This window comes from Rutilus rutilus, assembly GCF_951802725.1.
Source record: "Rutilus rutilus genome assembly, chromosome: 25".
Classification (NCBI taxonomy): domain Eukaryota; kingdom Metazoa; phylum Chordata; class Actinopteri; order Cypriniformes; family Leuciscidae; genus Rutilus; species Rutilus rutilus.
The window spans coordinates 6,950,448-6,962,663 of record NC_140229.1 but is presented as its reverse complement, the minus strand read 5'-3'; the positions used below and the strand labels follow the sequence as shown (position 1 = coordinate 6,962,663).

Sequence of the window (12,216 nt, the reverse complement as noted above, 5' to 3'; positions counted from 1 at the left end):
TTGAAGGGAGGAGGGGGGTGAACAAATACACAAATACCGCTATTACAGAATATGTCATATGTATTTAGGTGTTCAGGTGCGAGAATGACAGATACAATTTAGTGATCAACATTAACCTAATAATGAAGAGAGAGTTCAACCAAACATAAAAAAAATGATAATCATTTACTCAACCTCAGGTTGTTCCAAATCTGTTTTTAAACACTGAGGGAGATGTCAGGCAGAATGATTGCCTCTGACACATTCCAATTTCATTGTATGAACAAAAAAAAAAAAGGATGAAATGAAAGTGAATGATGACTGACTTTGTCAGATACTGCCTAGTATCTTTTTTTATGTTCCAAGGCAGCATGACATGTATCCTTTACAGGCAATCCTATTTGAGAAATTTGTGAAAATTGAAAACGTAAACCCAAGATGTGGACGATATTCTAGAAATGGTGATAGTACTTATATAAACGTATGTCATACAGTAGTTAAATGCAGAAATACAAAATAGTTATGAGTAATAATTGTGTGTACTGTGGATTTTTATGATTATTAAAATATCTTGCTATTAGCTCAAATTCTGTTTGAAATTAATTCAATCAGGCCAACTTTCATCAATAGTTTTATTTAAACGTGGCAACAGTTATGTATGTTTGTACAATTTTGTGAAGCCATGAAGCCATGCCTGGACAAGGTGAGGAGATCAGCAATATTTTACCCATCTGCTAAAATAAAACCGCTACAGTAGTTCACATATTTGATAGTTGCACACAATTGTAAGACAGAAAAAAATGGCTTAATACAAATGACAATACACAGAAGAGGTAAACAAGATTACACCACTAGCCTAGAATCACTGACATCCATCAGCTAAGTTGTAGCTGAAGATGGAGGTGGGAGTCTAAATGCAGCTAGCATTATCATCTGAATAGAGTGAATTTAAAGGATCATTGTAACAAGGTACTTGTCAAATCATGGGTGAACTGATGCAAGCATAACTGATGTGACCTCCCTGAACTAACATGATGCTTGATTTATAAATCAAGACTTCTTTGGTCTCCGCATTAGTAGCACTATTTGTGTGGTGTGCAGAGCTGTAGTGTTCCAAATCACTTAAGAAGTTCCATGATGGTTTGGAAGCAGAGGTAAAAAAAAAAGTTTAATTCAAGTTCAAATGTTTTTTAATATGTCTAAACATTTTCTAAAATATTTATATTTATAGGATTAAAGAGTAGAATAAAAATCTACATAGACATTATTCATTAAATAATCTATATGACTGTAATATTGTATGACAAACACGCACACGCACCCACACACACACACACACACACACAATCCCTGGGTGCATAACTACCTAAATGATGCCTTTATAGTCTAATCATAATCAAGAGATTTAATAAATTAATTTCAAATGACAATTATTTTTGAGCCCCAGGGCTCCAAAGCTCTAACAGTGAATAGTAAAGTTGAAAAGAATAGGGTGATCATTTCTGAATGGAAACGATCCCCCAACTCTCTCAGAATCGTCTCTTAGTTCCCTCACAGTTACACGTGCAGCGTGCAGTCTTTTATTCTAAATAGCTGAATAGAAACAGCCAGAAACTTCGTCAAAAGTGCAGTTTACGAGCTATTAGCGGCGGCGGCTTGAGTGCTAATGTCGAGCTATTAGCGATACAGTCTTTGGTAGCAGTGGCTTGAATGGTTTCTGTGCAGGTTTAAACAGAGGCATAGGAATTTTTTTTTTTTTTTTTTTTATACAGTATATAAATTGATTAACACATACATTTAGCTAGCATATGTATGTGTGCATTATCACCTCTTTGATTGCATTCATTTTCAATAATTCAATGGTAATTTGACAAGATCCCTTACTGAATCAACGCACTTTAGCTATGTTCATTTTTCTTTCTAATGTTATATCAGGGAATGTCCTTAAACACTAATTAAAGAAATATCTTAGCTTGTTCTCTTCTTTTTAAACCGTTCTCAGCGAGCGAAAAATGAAAGCTTGTTTGACTGTTTGCAGGGCATTACAAAATTGAGTTATGATTGTTAAATCACTATTATTTATAGTTCCCCTTCAGGGAACTACCGCTGCGTGGAAACGCGGTGGGAACGCCTCCAGCGTAGTGCGTCTGAAGCATGAATGAAATCAGTCAATGGCGAGACCGAACGTAGTAGGCGGGTGACGTCACCGACCAGGAAACTATAGACAAATCAGAGCCCGTCTACGGAGAGCCTTCCCACTCCCTATTAAGTCCTATTGTACCTAATTTTGGTTGTAGTTCCACCAGAGTTCCACTGGGGGCGATCACCCATGAGTGCAGAATGAATGGGAGTCTATGAGGCTATACGGCTAAAGTTGTCTCTTTCATCCCATTGCCGTTGAGAAATCTCAGATTTGATTCTAGGTTTTGTAAGTTCAACATGGGTTATAGGTCGAAAGTTGAATGAACGAGTACTTATGTCCTTTCGATTTCTTACAGGTTGAGTTGTTGTTGCCCATAACACCCTAGCATTCTGCTAATGAACGCTGATTGGTCAGTGAAGGACTGATTACGACTAGAGATACTGCTTGATGGCATCGTGGCATCCGAAGCGGGACCAGAAACAAACAAAACAAAAACTCTTCTAGCACGTGTATTTACCTGTGTCAGCTGTGTTGTCGATGCCTTGAGAGAAAAGAAAGTGCAGAGCGCGAAAGCACCAGAGTAAGTGAAGGATTGCCGTTAAGCAGTATCTCTGGTCGTACGATGTGTATGACGTCATTGACACTTTAGACGTTTTAAAGCAAATAAGTGACTCTAAAAAATCTAACACCCCGCAATGTGTAATTTCTTTGCATCTCCTTTCGAATACAACATTCAAATTACTAGACAAAAAATTATATCCTGAGAAAAGTGGATTTTGATGTGTATAGCGCCATAGACCTCCATTCATTCTGCACTCGTCCTGTGAGCGCCCTCATATGGAATCAGAGTGGAACTGCAACCAGTTCAGAAGCCGGAAGTGTACTGAGAGTGAAACTTCTCCCCTTATTAGACATTCTCTGGACGAATCCGGCGAAACTACCGGAAGTAAGCGGGCGCCATAACTGAGCTATTGCTGGGTAGCGTTGCGCCAGTGCCTCCTATTGGTTTGGTTGCGTCCACTGGAATAAACAGCCCGCGATTTACGACTGTCACTAACGTTACTAACGTTACAACTTGTGAGTACAACAATGTCGAGTGGGAAAACATGTTCCGTTATAAATTGTTTCAATGGCGGCAGTAAAATTGTATTTTATCATCTGGTAGAGTGTGCATTATTTGACCAACTCATCCGGAGCTCAGATGATTTTGACCCTCTATCAGTGACCTGTAGTTGGCATTTTGTTGATCATCGGATGCCAGGAGAAGGAGAAAATACTCTTGAATACCTTTAAAACAACAGAAGGGGCGCGTTGGGCAGTAGTAACATTACTGTTATGTCTGTTGTTAATGTTTGATTTGCTTGACTGTGACTCTCACTCTGAGAACCAACAACGCTAGCAGTTAGCTGTACCTTACTCTTTCCTTTTGAAATGTGAAAATGAGATAAATAATGGCCACAAATTAAAAACATGAATTCGTTTATTTGATATCATTCATTTATTTATTGTTGCCAAATGGACAGATCTTTTTATAGTTTCCTCGTTAGCTAGCATAGTTATTGCCAAGCTATTTTCATAAATAATCTGTAAGATCGTTTGTACCTTCATCTGTGACTGGAGGCCACTGTCTAACATCATCAACCCAACAAGTCATACTGCCTGGCTGTAGCTGTCATCGAGGGTGCGTTATCACGGAGGTTTGTTTACATACCAGTAACAGCTCAGTAATGGCGTCGCCACAAGATGGCAGCCTACACAGAACGCTCGTCGGATTCGTGTATAGACCCCTTTTGCGCCGACGTCACAGTTACGTCACAGCGTTAGCTGGAGGCAAAACAAACGGAAAACTGGAGGCGGTCAATACAAACCAGCACCGATTCGGCTACATAATAAGGAGCTTAAATTATTATTTTTATTATTAAATGTCATCCTGTTGTGTTCTTGGGTGCAAGAATCGATGAAAAATGAGTATGCTGTATCTGGAATTTTTATTTCTAGAAAATATTCATATCATTAAAATTGCACCGTAGTGTCACTCTTTACATTGTCGTCTTGGCGCTGGCTAGGCAGAACTGCGGATCGTACCACACAAGTCTTTACATGACCATTCAGCACATAGTTATATTATAGGCATCTAAATATATTTATATGTCCTCAGTTTCTCTTTACCCTCGGTTTCTCTATCGGGTAGGTGTAGAAGTCAGGCCACTCAATCGGAGGTAGCGCTAACGTTAATCCTGTCAGATCGTCCATTGACTGAGCGTGTACGGTCATCTGGTTCCGTCTGTTAAAATTAACTTTTGCATATAACAATCGCGGTCCTGGACAGTGAGTGACCTTGCACATTAAGACAAAATCGGAACAAAACTTGCAAACTAAAGTTAGTGAAGCGGCTAAAGGGATCTTTCTGCCTCCAGCTAAGCCCCGCCCACACAAATACGTCACCATGTTTACTAACTGTAAAAGGGTCTATAAAGCACCCCTGAAAACACAAGCGAAACAGCTTCTGTTACTTCAGCAGCGCTCTGTGTGTGTTTGAAAACTGTCTATTTCGTGTTTGTCTGTTTCTAGTTGTTACTAGGCAGGAGTTTTCACTATATATATCCCCATATATATTAAAAAACCAAAAATGAGTTAAGAGACAGAAAAAGTGACGAGCGAGCAGCATTTTAGGAAGTGTGTTCCCCCCTGTACACGTTACATCACAGGTGGGGATTCACACCAACTATGTGTTGCTTGTTTGGGAATGCAGCATGCCCAGTCAGCTCTCGAGGGGGCTGATTGCGAGCATTGCGAGTGTTTTCCCCTAAGAGCGTTGCGCTCACGGCGATCACTCTTCGGGGAGGGCGGTTCGCTGCGCGCGCCCGCGGCTCGGGTCCTGCTTCTGTCGAGGCAGAGCGGAGACACTCGTCGTGGGGTTCGCAGATGGATCTCACCGAGGATGTTGAGACGGGCCCCGCCCTATCTCAGCTTTCACCGATGAGATCCAGTGCCTCTGTCCTGGGTTTGGAAGCACGCACTGCGGTTACTTCCGGCCAGGATGAGGCACAAGAGTTTCAGCAGCTTCAGTTATCCAGTTCTGAGGAGCTGGATATTGAAAGTGTTGGAACTCAGGAGACTGGAGACTCGTCACTCCAGCCTCATGCTGAAGATGAGCTTATCGATGTTTTGTCCCGTGCTGTTGAAAAGCTCAGCATCGATTGGCCAGTTGATAGGTAGGAGTCTAGACCTAAAAGCAAATTAGGTGAAAGATTTCTGCCGTCACGCACACAGCCTTCTCGCCGGTCTTTACCCTTTTTTACCAGATCTTCACACTGAGGTGTCGAAGACCTGGGTTAGACCTAGCCTGGGTTTCCCCATACTGCCTTGCTCGCAGCGCGATTTTATTCACGCTGCTAGGCAGTCTGGACACCATGGACCAGATTTTCCCCTGAAAAAGGGAACCAATCACAGAACGGGGAGGGAGCAGCAAGACGATGACGACACCGAAGCAGTTTGTTTATATCTATGAATCCAACATGGCATCAGACTCGACGTTACCTTCTACCCTCATGTTTATCTTGCACAAATGGTAATATTCGCTAAACGCCATCGTGCACAAATAAATCTTTGACCCATCGTCTTTTTCCTCGTTGAATTTCTGTCACTCTACATACGTCATCTGGTATAACTGAAGCGATTGGTTATGAGCTACGTACAGGCGCATTTGATAGACATTCATAGCGCCCAATAAACGGCTCTGGGCATTCGTAAACCACGCCTCAAATACGAGAAAATGAACACTCAAATGAGACTTGGTCTGACGTTAGCCAGGCTAGGTTAGACCTGTATCTAGCAGAATTTACACCAATCAGTCTAACGCTTATGGTAACATTATGGGTGCTAAAGTGTATGGTTATGTGACGATGCCGAAGGCGGAGGAGACGCTTGCGAGCTATCTTTCTCCCGAATCGGCATCGTCGCTTAAAGCACCGGCTCTTCCCACCAGACCATTAAAAAATACATCTGTGCTGGTGGGGAAGGCTTACTCGGCGGCGGGCCAGGCGGCCGCTTACCTACATACTATGGCTATTATGCAGGCTTATCAGGCCGATCTGCTTAAAGAAGCTAGCGAGGGGGGGCAGATCTCCATGGAAACCATCAATGAGCTCAGGCAGTCAGCAGATCTCACTCTCCGGGCCACTAAGGAGACGGCAAAATCTATCGGCCGTTCTATGGCAGCCCTGGTGGCCACGGAGAGGCATTTATGGTTGAGTCAGACCTCTATGAAAGAGAAAGACGAGTCTCTTCTGTTAAATGCGCCTATGTCACTTACAGGTCTCTTCGGTGACACTTTACATTCTGTCACCGAAAGATTTCAAGAAGAGAAAAAACAAGCCGCTGCTTTTCATAAATGTATTCCCCTTAAAGTTAGAGTCCCTGGGGCTGCTGAGCGAGGGCAGTCCCAGCCGCCGAGTACTTCAGCTAAGAGAGCGCAGCAAAAGCAGAGCGTCGCGTCTCGTGCTCCTCCACAGAGAAACTGGAGGGACGAGTCGGGGCGCTCTCAGACGCGACCTTCGCGGGGTAGGGCTGATCTGAGGACAGTCATTATCGCCAAGAAGGCCGCGTCTAAGAAGTCCTGACGCCCACAGCGTCAGGGCTTTGAGGGTGGTCCCCACCGAGAGAGACTTGTGTTCACCTCCCTTAAGGGTGCCCTGTCTCTCCCGGTGCCCTCAGGGGTCTGTTCTACTAACCCTGCCGAAACAGGGCGTAGAAGGACCCGGCGAGTGTTTTCCCGAGGGACGCTCGCCCCCTCTGAGGAGGGCTCTGGAGCGGTCAGACCAGTCGTTCCCTGCCGGTGCGCCGTTACAGGGCACTGTGTCTGTCACTCAGAATATTCAACCAGAGGCCAGCCTCGAGAGGCTGGTACCCTTAGTAGATTTTCTGGAGGAGTGGAAAAATCTTCCCAACATATCTCAGTGGGTCCTGCACACGGTCGAAAGAGGTTATGCAATTCAATTCAGGTCTCGTCCGCCTTGATTCAGTGGGGTTCTACCCACAGTGGTGGGCCCCGAGCAGGCTCTGGTAATGGAACAGGAGGTTATGACTCTTCTACAAAAAGAAGCCATAGAACGGGTTCCTCCCTCCAGCAGGGAGTCAGGTTTTTACAGCCGATACTTCATTGTTCCAAAGAAAGACGGGGGGTTTGCGTCCAATTTTAGATCTGCGTCTTTTAAATCGCACTGTAGGGAAGCTCAAGTTCAAGATGCTCACTCTCAAACAGATCGTGTCACAAATCAAGTCCGAGGACTGGTTTGTCACGATAGATCTGAAGGACGCCTACTTCCATGTGTCTATTCTTCCTCAACATCGGAAGTTCCTGAGGTTCGCTTTCGGGGGCGAAGCGTACCAGTATCGGGTTCTTCCGTTCGGCCTAGCACTGTCACCCCGAACGTTCACAAAATGTATGGATGCGACTCTAGCTCCTCTGCGTCTACAGGGCATCCGCATTCTGAATTACATCGACGATTGGTTGATTTTAGCTCAATCACAGTCTCAGGCGGTTCGGCATCGAGATGTCGTTCTCGCTCACATCAAGAAATTGGGGTTGAGGCTCAATGTCAAGAAGAGTGTGCTTTCTCCAGTACAGAGATCCACTTTTCTCGGTGTGGTGTGGGATTCGACGACGATGCAGGCACAACTTTCCCCTGCTCGTATTGCTTCGATTCTTGCTGCAGTAAATCAGATCAAGCTAGGCCACTTACTCACTGTGAAACAGTTCCAGAGACTCTTAGGTCTCATGGCAGCAGCGTCCAACGTTATTCCTTTTGGCCTATTGCACATGAGACCGCTTCAGTGGTGGCTCAGAACCAAGGGATTCTCTCCAAGGGGAAATCCGCTCCGCACGATCATGAGTTCGCGACGGTGTCTTCGCGCCCTGGTTATGTGGAAAGATCCTCGGTTCTTGTCCCAAGGTCCCGTGCTGGGAGCTCCTTGTCGTCGTGTAACGCTAACGACGGATGCCTCCCTCACGGGCTGGGGGGCGATCATGAGCGGTCGCCCAGCTCAGGGTCTGTGGCAGGACCATCATCTCTCGTGGCACATAAACTGTCTAGACATGTTGGCGGTGTTTCGGGCTCTGCAACATTTTCTCCCAGACCTGAGGGGCCACCATGTGCTTGTCCGCTCAGACAACACATCGGTGGTCTCCTACATAAACCATAAGGGGGGTCTGCGGTAGAGTTCTCAACGGGTCGGGTCGGCCCGACAAACCCGACGGGACCCGCGGGTTCGGGCCGGGTTCGGGTCGAAAATATAATCAAATGACTCGGGTCGGGTCGGACCTCGGGCTTAATATTTTCCGCTCAGTAAAAAAAAAAAAAAAAAAAAAAAAAACATTTATTAATCATCGCTGCTGTTCACCGTAAAGAAAGTCTGGCTGCTGCGTAACGTGCATCATGGAGAGGGGCGGGGGCAGACCTGACGCCGCTGCGTGCGCGGCTGCGCGCCTTTATAGCCTGGAGAAGAAGATGGAGTTGGTGAGAAGTAAACTTGCCGCAGGTGAATTCACCGTCGCTACTACAGCCTATTTATATATTTAAAGTTTATTGTTTCAGTTGTTTGTATTGTTAAAAGGCGTGAACATTAAAGGTTGATTTGAATTCCCGTCTGCTGGTCATGATAATACGTGTATGAGAGAAAAAAAAAAATCCGCCGTCGGGCCGCGGGCCGGGTTCGGGCAGATAATTCATGTTTATGTGTCGGGTTACATCGGGTCCGGGCTTTAAAAGCCACGGGCCGGGTCGGGTCGGGTTGTCATTTTCAGGCCCGTTGAGAACTCTAGTCTGCGGTCGCGTCCATTATTCAAGCTAGCTCGTCAGATCCTTCTGTGGTCCCAGGGGAAACTTCTGTCTTTGAGAGCGATTTATCTCCCGGGGTATCTGAATCGGGGGGCAGACATCCTGTCGAGGCAGGGGCCGAGGCCCGGGGAATGGAGACTTCACCCCGAGGTGGTGGAGCTCCTTTGGGAACATTTCGGTCGTGCCCAGGTAGACCTATTCGCTTCCCGAGAGACATCACATTGTCCTCTGTGGTTCTCTCTCAGCCATCCAGCCCCGCTGGGGTTGGACGCTATGGTACAGGCGTGGCCGAGGTCACGTCTGTATGCATTTCCCCCGATTGCTCTGCTCCCAGGAGTTCTGGAAAGGGTTCGCCGGGACGGAGTCAGCTTACTCCTGATAGCCCCGTTCTGGCCGGCCCGAGTATGGTTTTCGGACCTTGTGTCCCTCCTCGACGGCTCTCCCCTGGAGATTCCGATCAGGAGGGACCTACTATCTCAGGCGAGTGGGTCGATCCTTCACCCCCGGCCCAGAGCTATGGAGACTGTGGGCTTGGCCTCTGAGGGGGCTCAGCTCATAGAATCCGGTCTCTCGACTGAGGTCGTTGAGACCATTCTCCAATCCAGAGCTCCCGCTACAAGGAAGCTATATGCCGTGAGGTGGAAACTTTTCACCTCTTGGTGTGGAGAGCGCCAACAGGACCCAGTTAACTGCCCAGTTGGTACAGTGCTGGAGTTCCTGCAGGACCGTCTCTCCACGGGGTTATCCCACTCCACAATGAAGGTATACGTGGTGGCCCAGGCTGCTTACCACGCCCCTTTGAGTGGAGTTTCTCTTGGGAGACACCCACTTATATCTCGCTTCCTTCGTGGCACTTTGAGGCTGAGGCCAGCAGTACGCACGAGGGTGCCATCATGGGACTTGGCCATCGTCTTAGAGGGTCTCTCCCTAGCTCCTTTCGGGCCCCTTGAAGACGTTTCCGAGAAGTTCCTTACTCTCAAAACTATTCTCCTGCTTGCTATTTCATCTCTCAAAAGGATTGGAGACATTCAAGCACTCTCGCAAGTCATCAAATTCATCAAAAACTTTTATGAATTTTGAAGCCAAATGCAGTTGCCAGAAGAAAAAAGTTAAGGGTAGGCTATAAACGAACTACACCACAGTCCCACGAATTCAACGTCACCATCACTAATAAGCTTCCAACAGCTCTTTCAGGTTTATCTAAAAACTTTTTCCCAGAACGTTTGAGTTACAATAGTTTGTAAGAGCACATAACCATAATTATTTTTTTCATTACGCAGTATCAGAGTGGGTGAAAATGGGTGGGCCAGCCTGAGCTAGCCACTATAAATGAAAGGACAGAAAGGAGAGCAGAACAAACTCCTAACAGGAGGAGACTCACTCATGGCCTATGAGACAGAGGATCATGAGACTCAATACTGCTTTCCTGCCATCAACTCATCATGTATCAAGGGAAAACACTCCAGTTTTGAACATAATATCATTTACATTTTTGTATTATTGCTGTCAGCATGGACTGTGTTTCTGAACCTGCTGGTGATCATCTCCATCTCTCACTTCAAGAAGCTTCACACTCCAACCAACCTGATTATTCTCTCTCTGGCTGTGGCCGACCTGCTTATTGGACTTATTGTGATACCCGTAGAGGGCATCAAGCAAATTGAGACATGTTGGTACTTTGGAGACACTTACTGTGGACTGTTTGTAATTATCGTTAGGTTGCTCCTTTCTATATCTCTTAGTAATTTAGTTTTAATTGCTGTTGATCGTTATATGGCTGTGTGTTACTCTTTACAGTACCCACAGAAAATAACCATAACTAAAACCTTAATAAGCATCTGTCTCTGCTGGTTTTGCTGTTCATTTTACATTATTTGGTTTGTAATTAGTAATGGATATTTTAACATCTCAGACAAAACAATGTGTTACGGTCAGTGTATTGTTTTGATTACTCCGGCTTGGAGATTCGCTGATTTGATATTTTCCTTCTTATTTCCATGTACTGTCATAATCACTGCATATTTGAGGATATTTTATGTTGCACGTCAGCAAGTGAAGGTTATTAACTCTCAAATGAATGGTGTAAAATGTGTAATGGAAGTTTCAGTTAGGAGGAAATCTGAGAGTAAAGCTGCTCTGACATTAGGAATCATTGTGACGGCTTATCTGCTTTGCTTTATTCCATTCTATATCTGTTCTCTAACAAAAACCACAACAATTACATCCACTACAATGACATTACTAGTATGGACCTTTAATATAAACTCAGGTCTGAATCCTATTGTCTATGCTTTATTTTACCGCTGGTTTAAAATATCAGTTAAACACATCTTAACTCTTCGAATATTTCAGCCAGCATCCTCTCTGATGGACATTTTTACAGATTGTCATTCATGATTGAAGGGAGGAGGGGGGTGAACAAATACACAAATACCGCTAATACAGAATATGTCATATGTATTTAGGTGTTCAGGAGCGAGAATGACACATACAATTTAGTGATCAACATTAACCTAATAATGAAGAGAGAGTTCAACCAAAAAAAAAAAAAAAAAAAAAAAAAAATCATTTACTCAACCTCAGGTATTTACTCATTTACTCAAACACTGAGGGAGATGTCAGGCAGAATGATTGCCTCTGTCACATTTCAATTTCATTGTATGAACAAAAAAAAACAAAAAAAGGATGAAATGAAAGTGAATGATGACTGACTTTGTCAGATACTGCCTATAGTATCTTTTTTTGTGTTCCAAGGCAGCATGACATGTATCCTTTACAGGCAATCCTATTTGTGAAATTTGTGAAAATTGAAAATGTAAACCCAAGATGTGGACGATGTACTAGAAATGTTGATAGTACTTATATAAACTTATTTTATACAGTAGTTAAATGCAGAAATACAAAAAAGTTACGTGTAATAATTGTGTGTACTGTGGATTTTTATGCTTATTAAAATATCTTGCTATTAGCTCAAATCCTGTTTGAAATTAATTCAATCAGGCCAACTTTCCTCAATAGTTTATTTATACATGGCAACAGTTATGTTTGTTTGTACAATTTTGTTCGGGGTCAAACTGAATGAAGCATGATGAAGCCATGCCTGGACAGGGCGAGGAGATCAGCAATATTTTACCCATCTGCTAAAATAAAACAGCTACAGTAGTTCACATATTTAATAGTTGCACACAATTGTAAGACAGAAAAAATGGCTTAATACAAATGACAATACACAGAAGAGGTAAACAAGATTACATC

General features: G+C 44.3%; 1 protein-coding gene across 1 annotated transcript; it reads left to right on the top strand.

Annotated features, from left to right (window-relative positions):
- Positions 1 to 10,290: 10,290 nt before the first annotated feature.
- On the top strand, positions 10,291 to 11,626 carry LOC311285028 (trace amine-associated receptor 13c-like; the record flags this gene model as incomplete). The annotated part of the gene is made up of 1 exon (XM_084400428.1): positions 10,291 to 11,626. The coding sequence occupies one exon, from the start codon at positions 10,291 to 10,293 to the stop codon at positions 11,356 to 11,358; it is 1,068 nt and encodes a 355-aa protein (XP_084256554.1). The 3' UTR covers positions 11,359 to 11,626.
- Between the last annotated feature and the right edge of the window lie 590 nt (positions 11,627 to 12,216).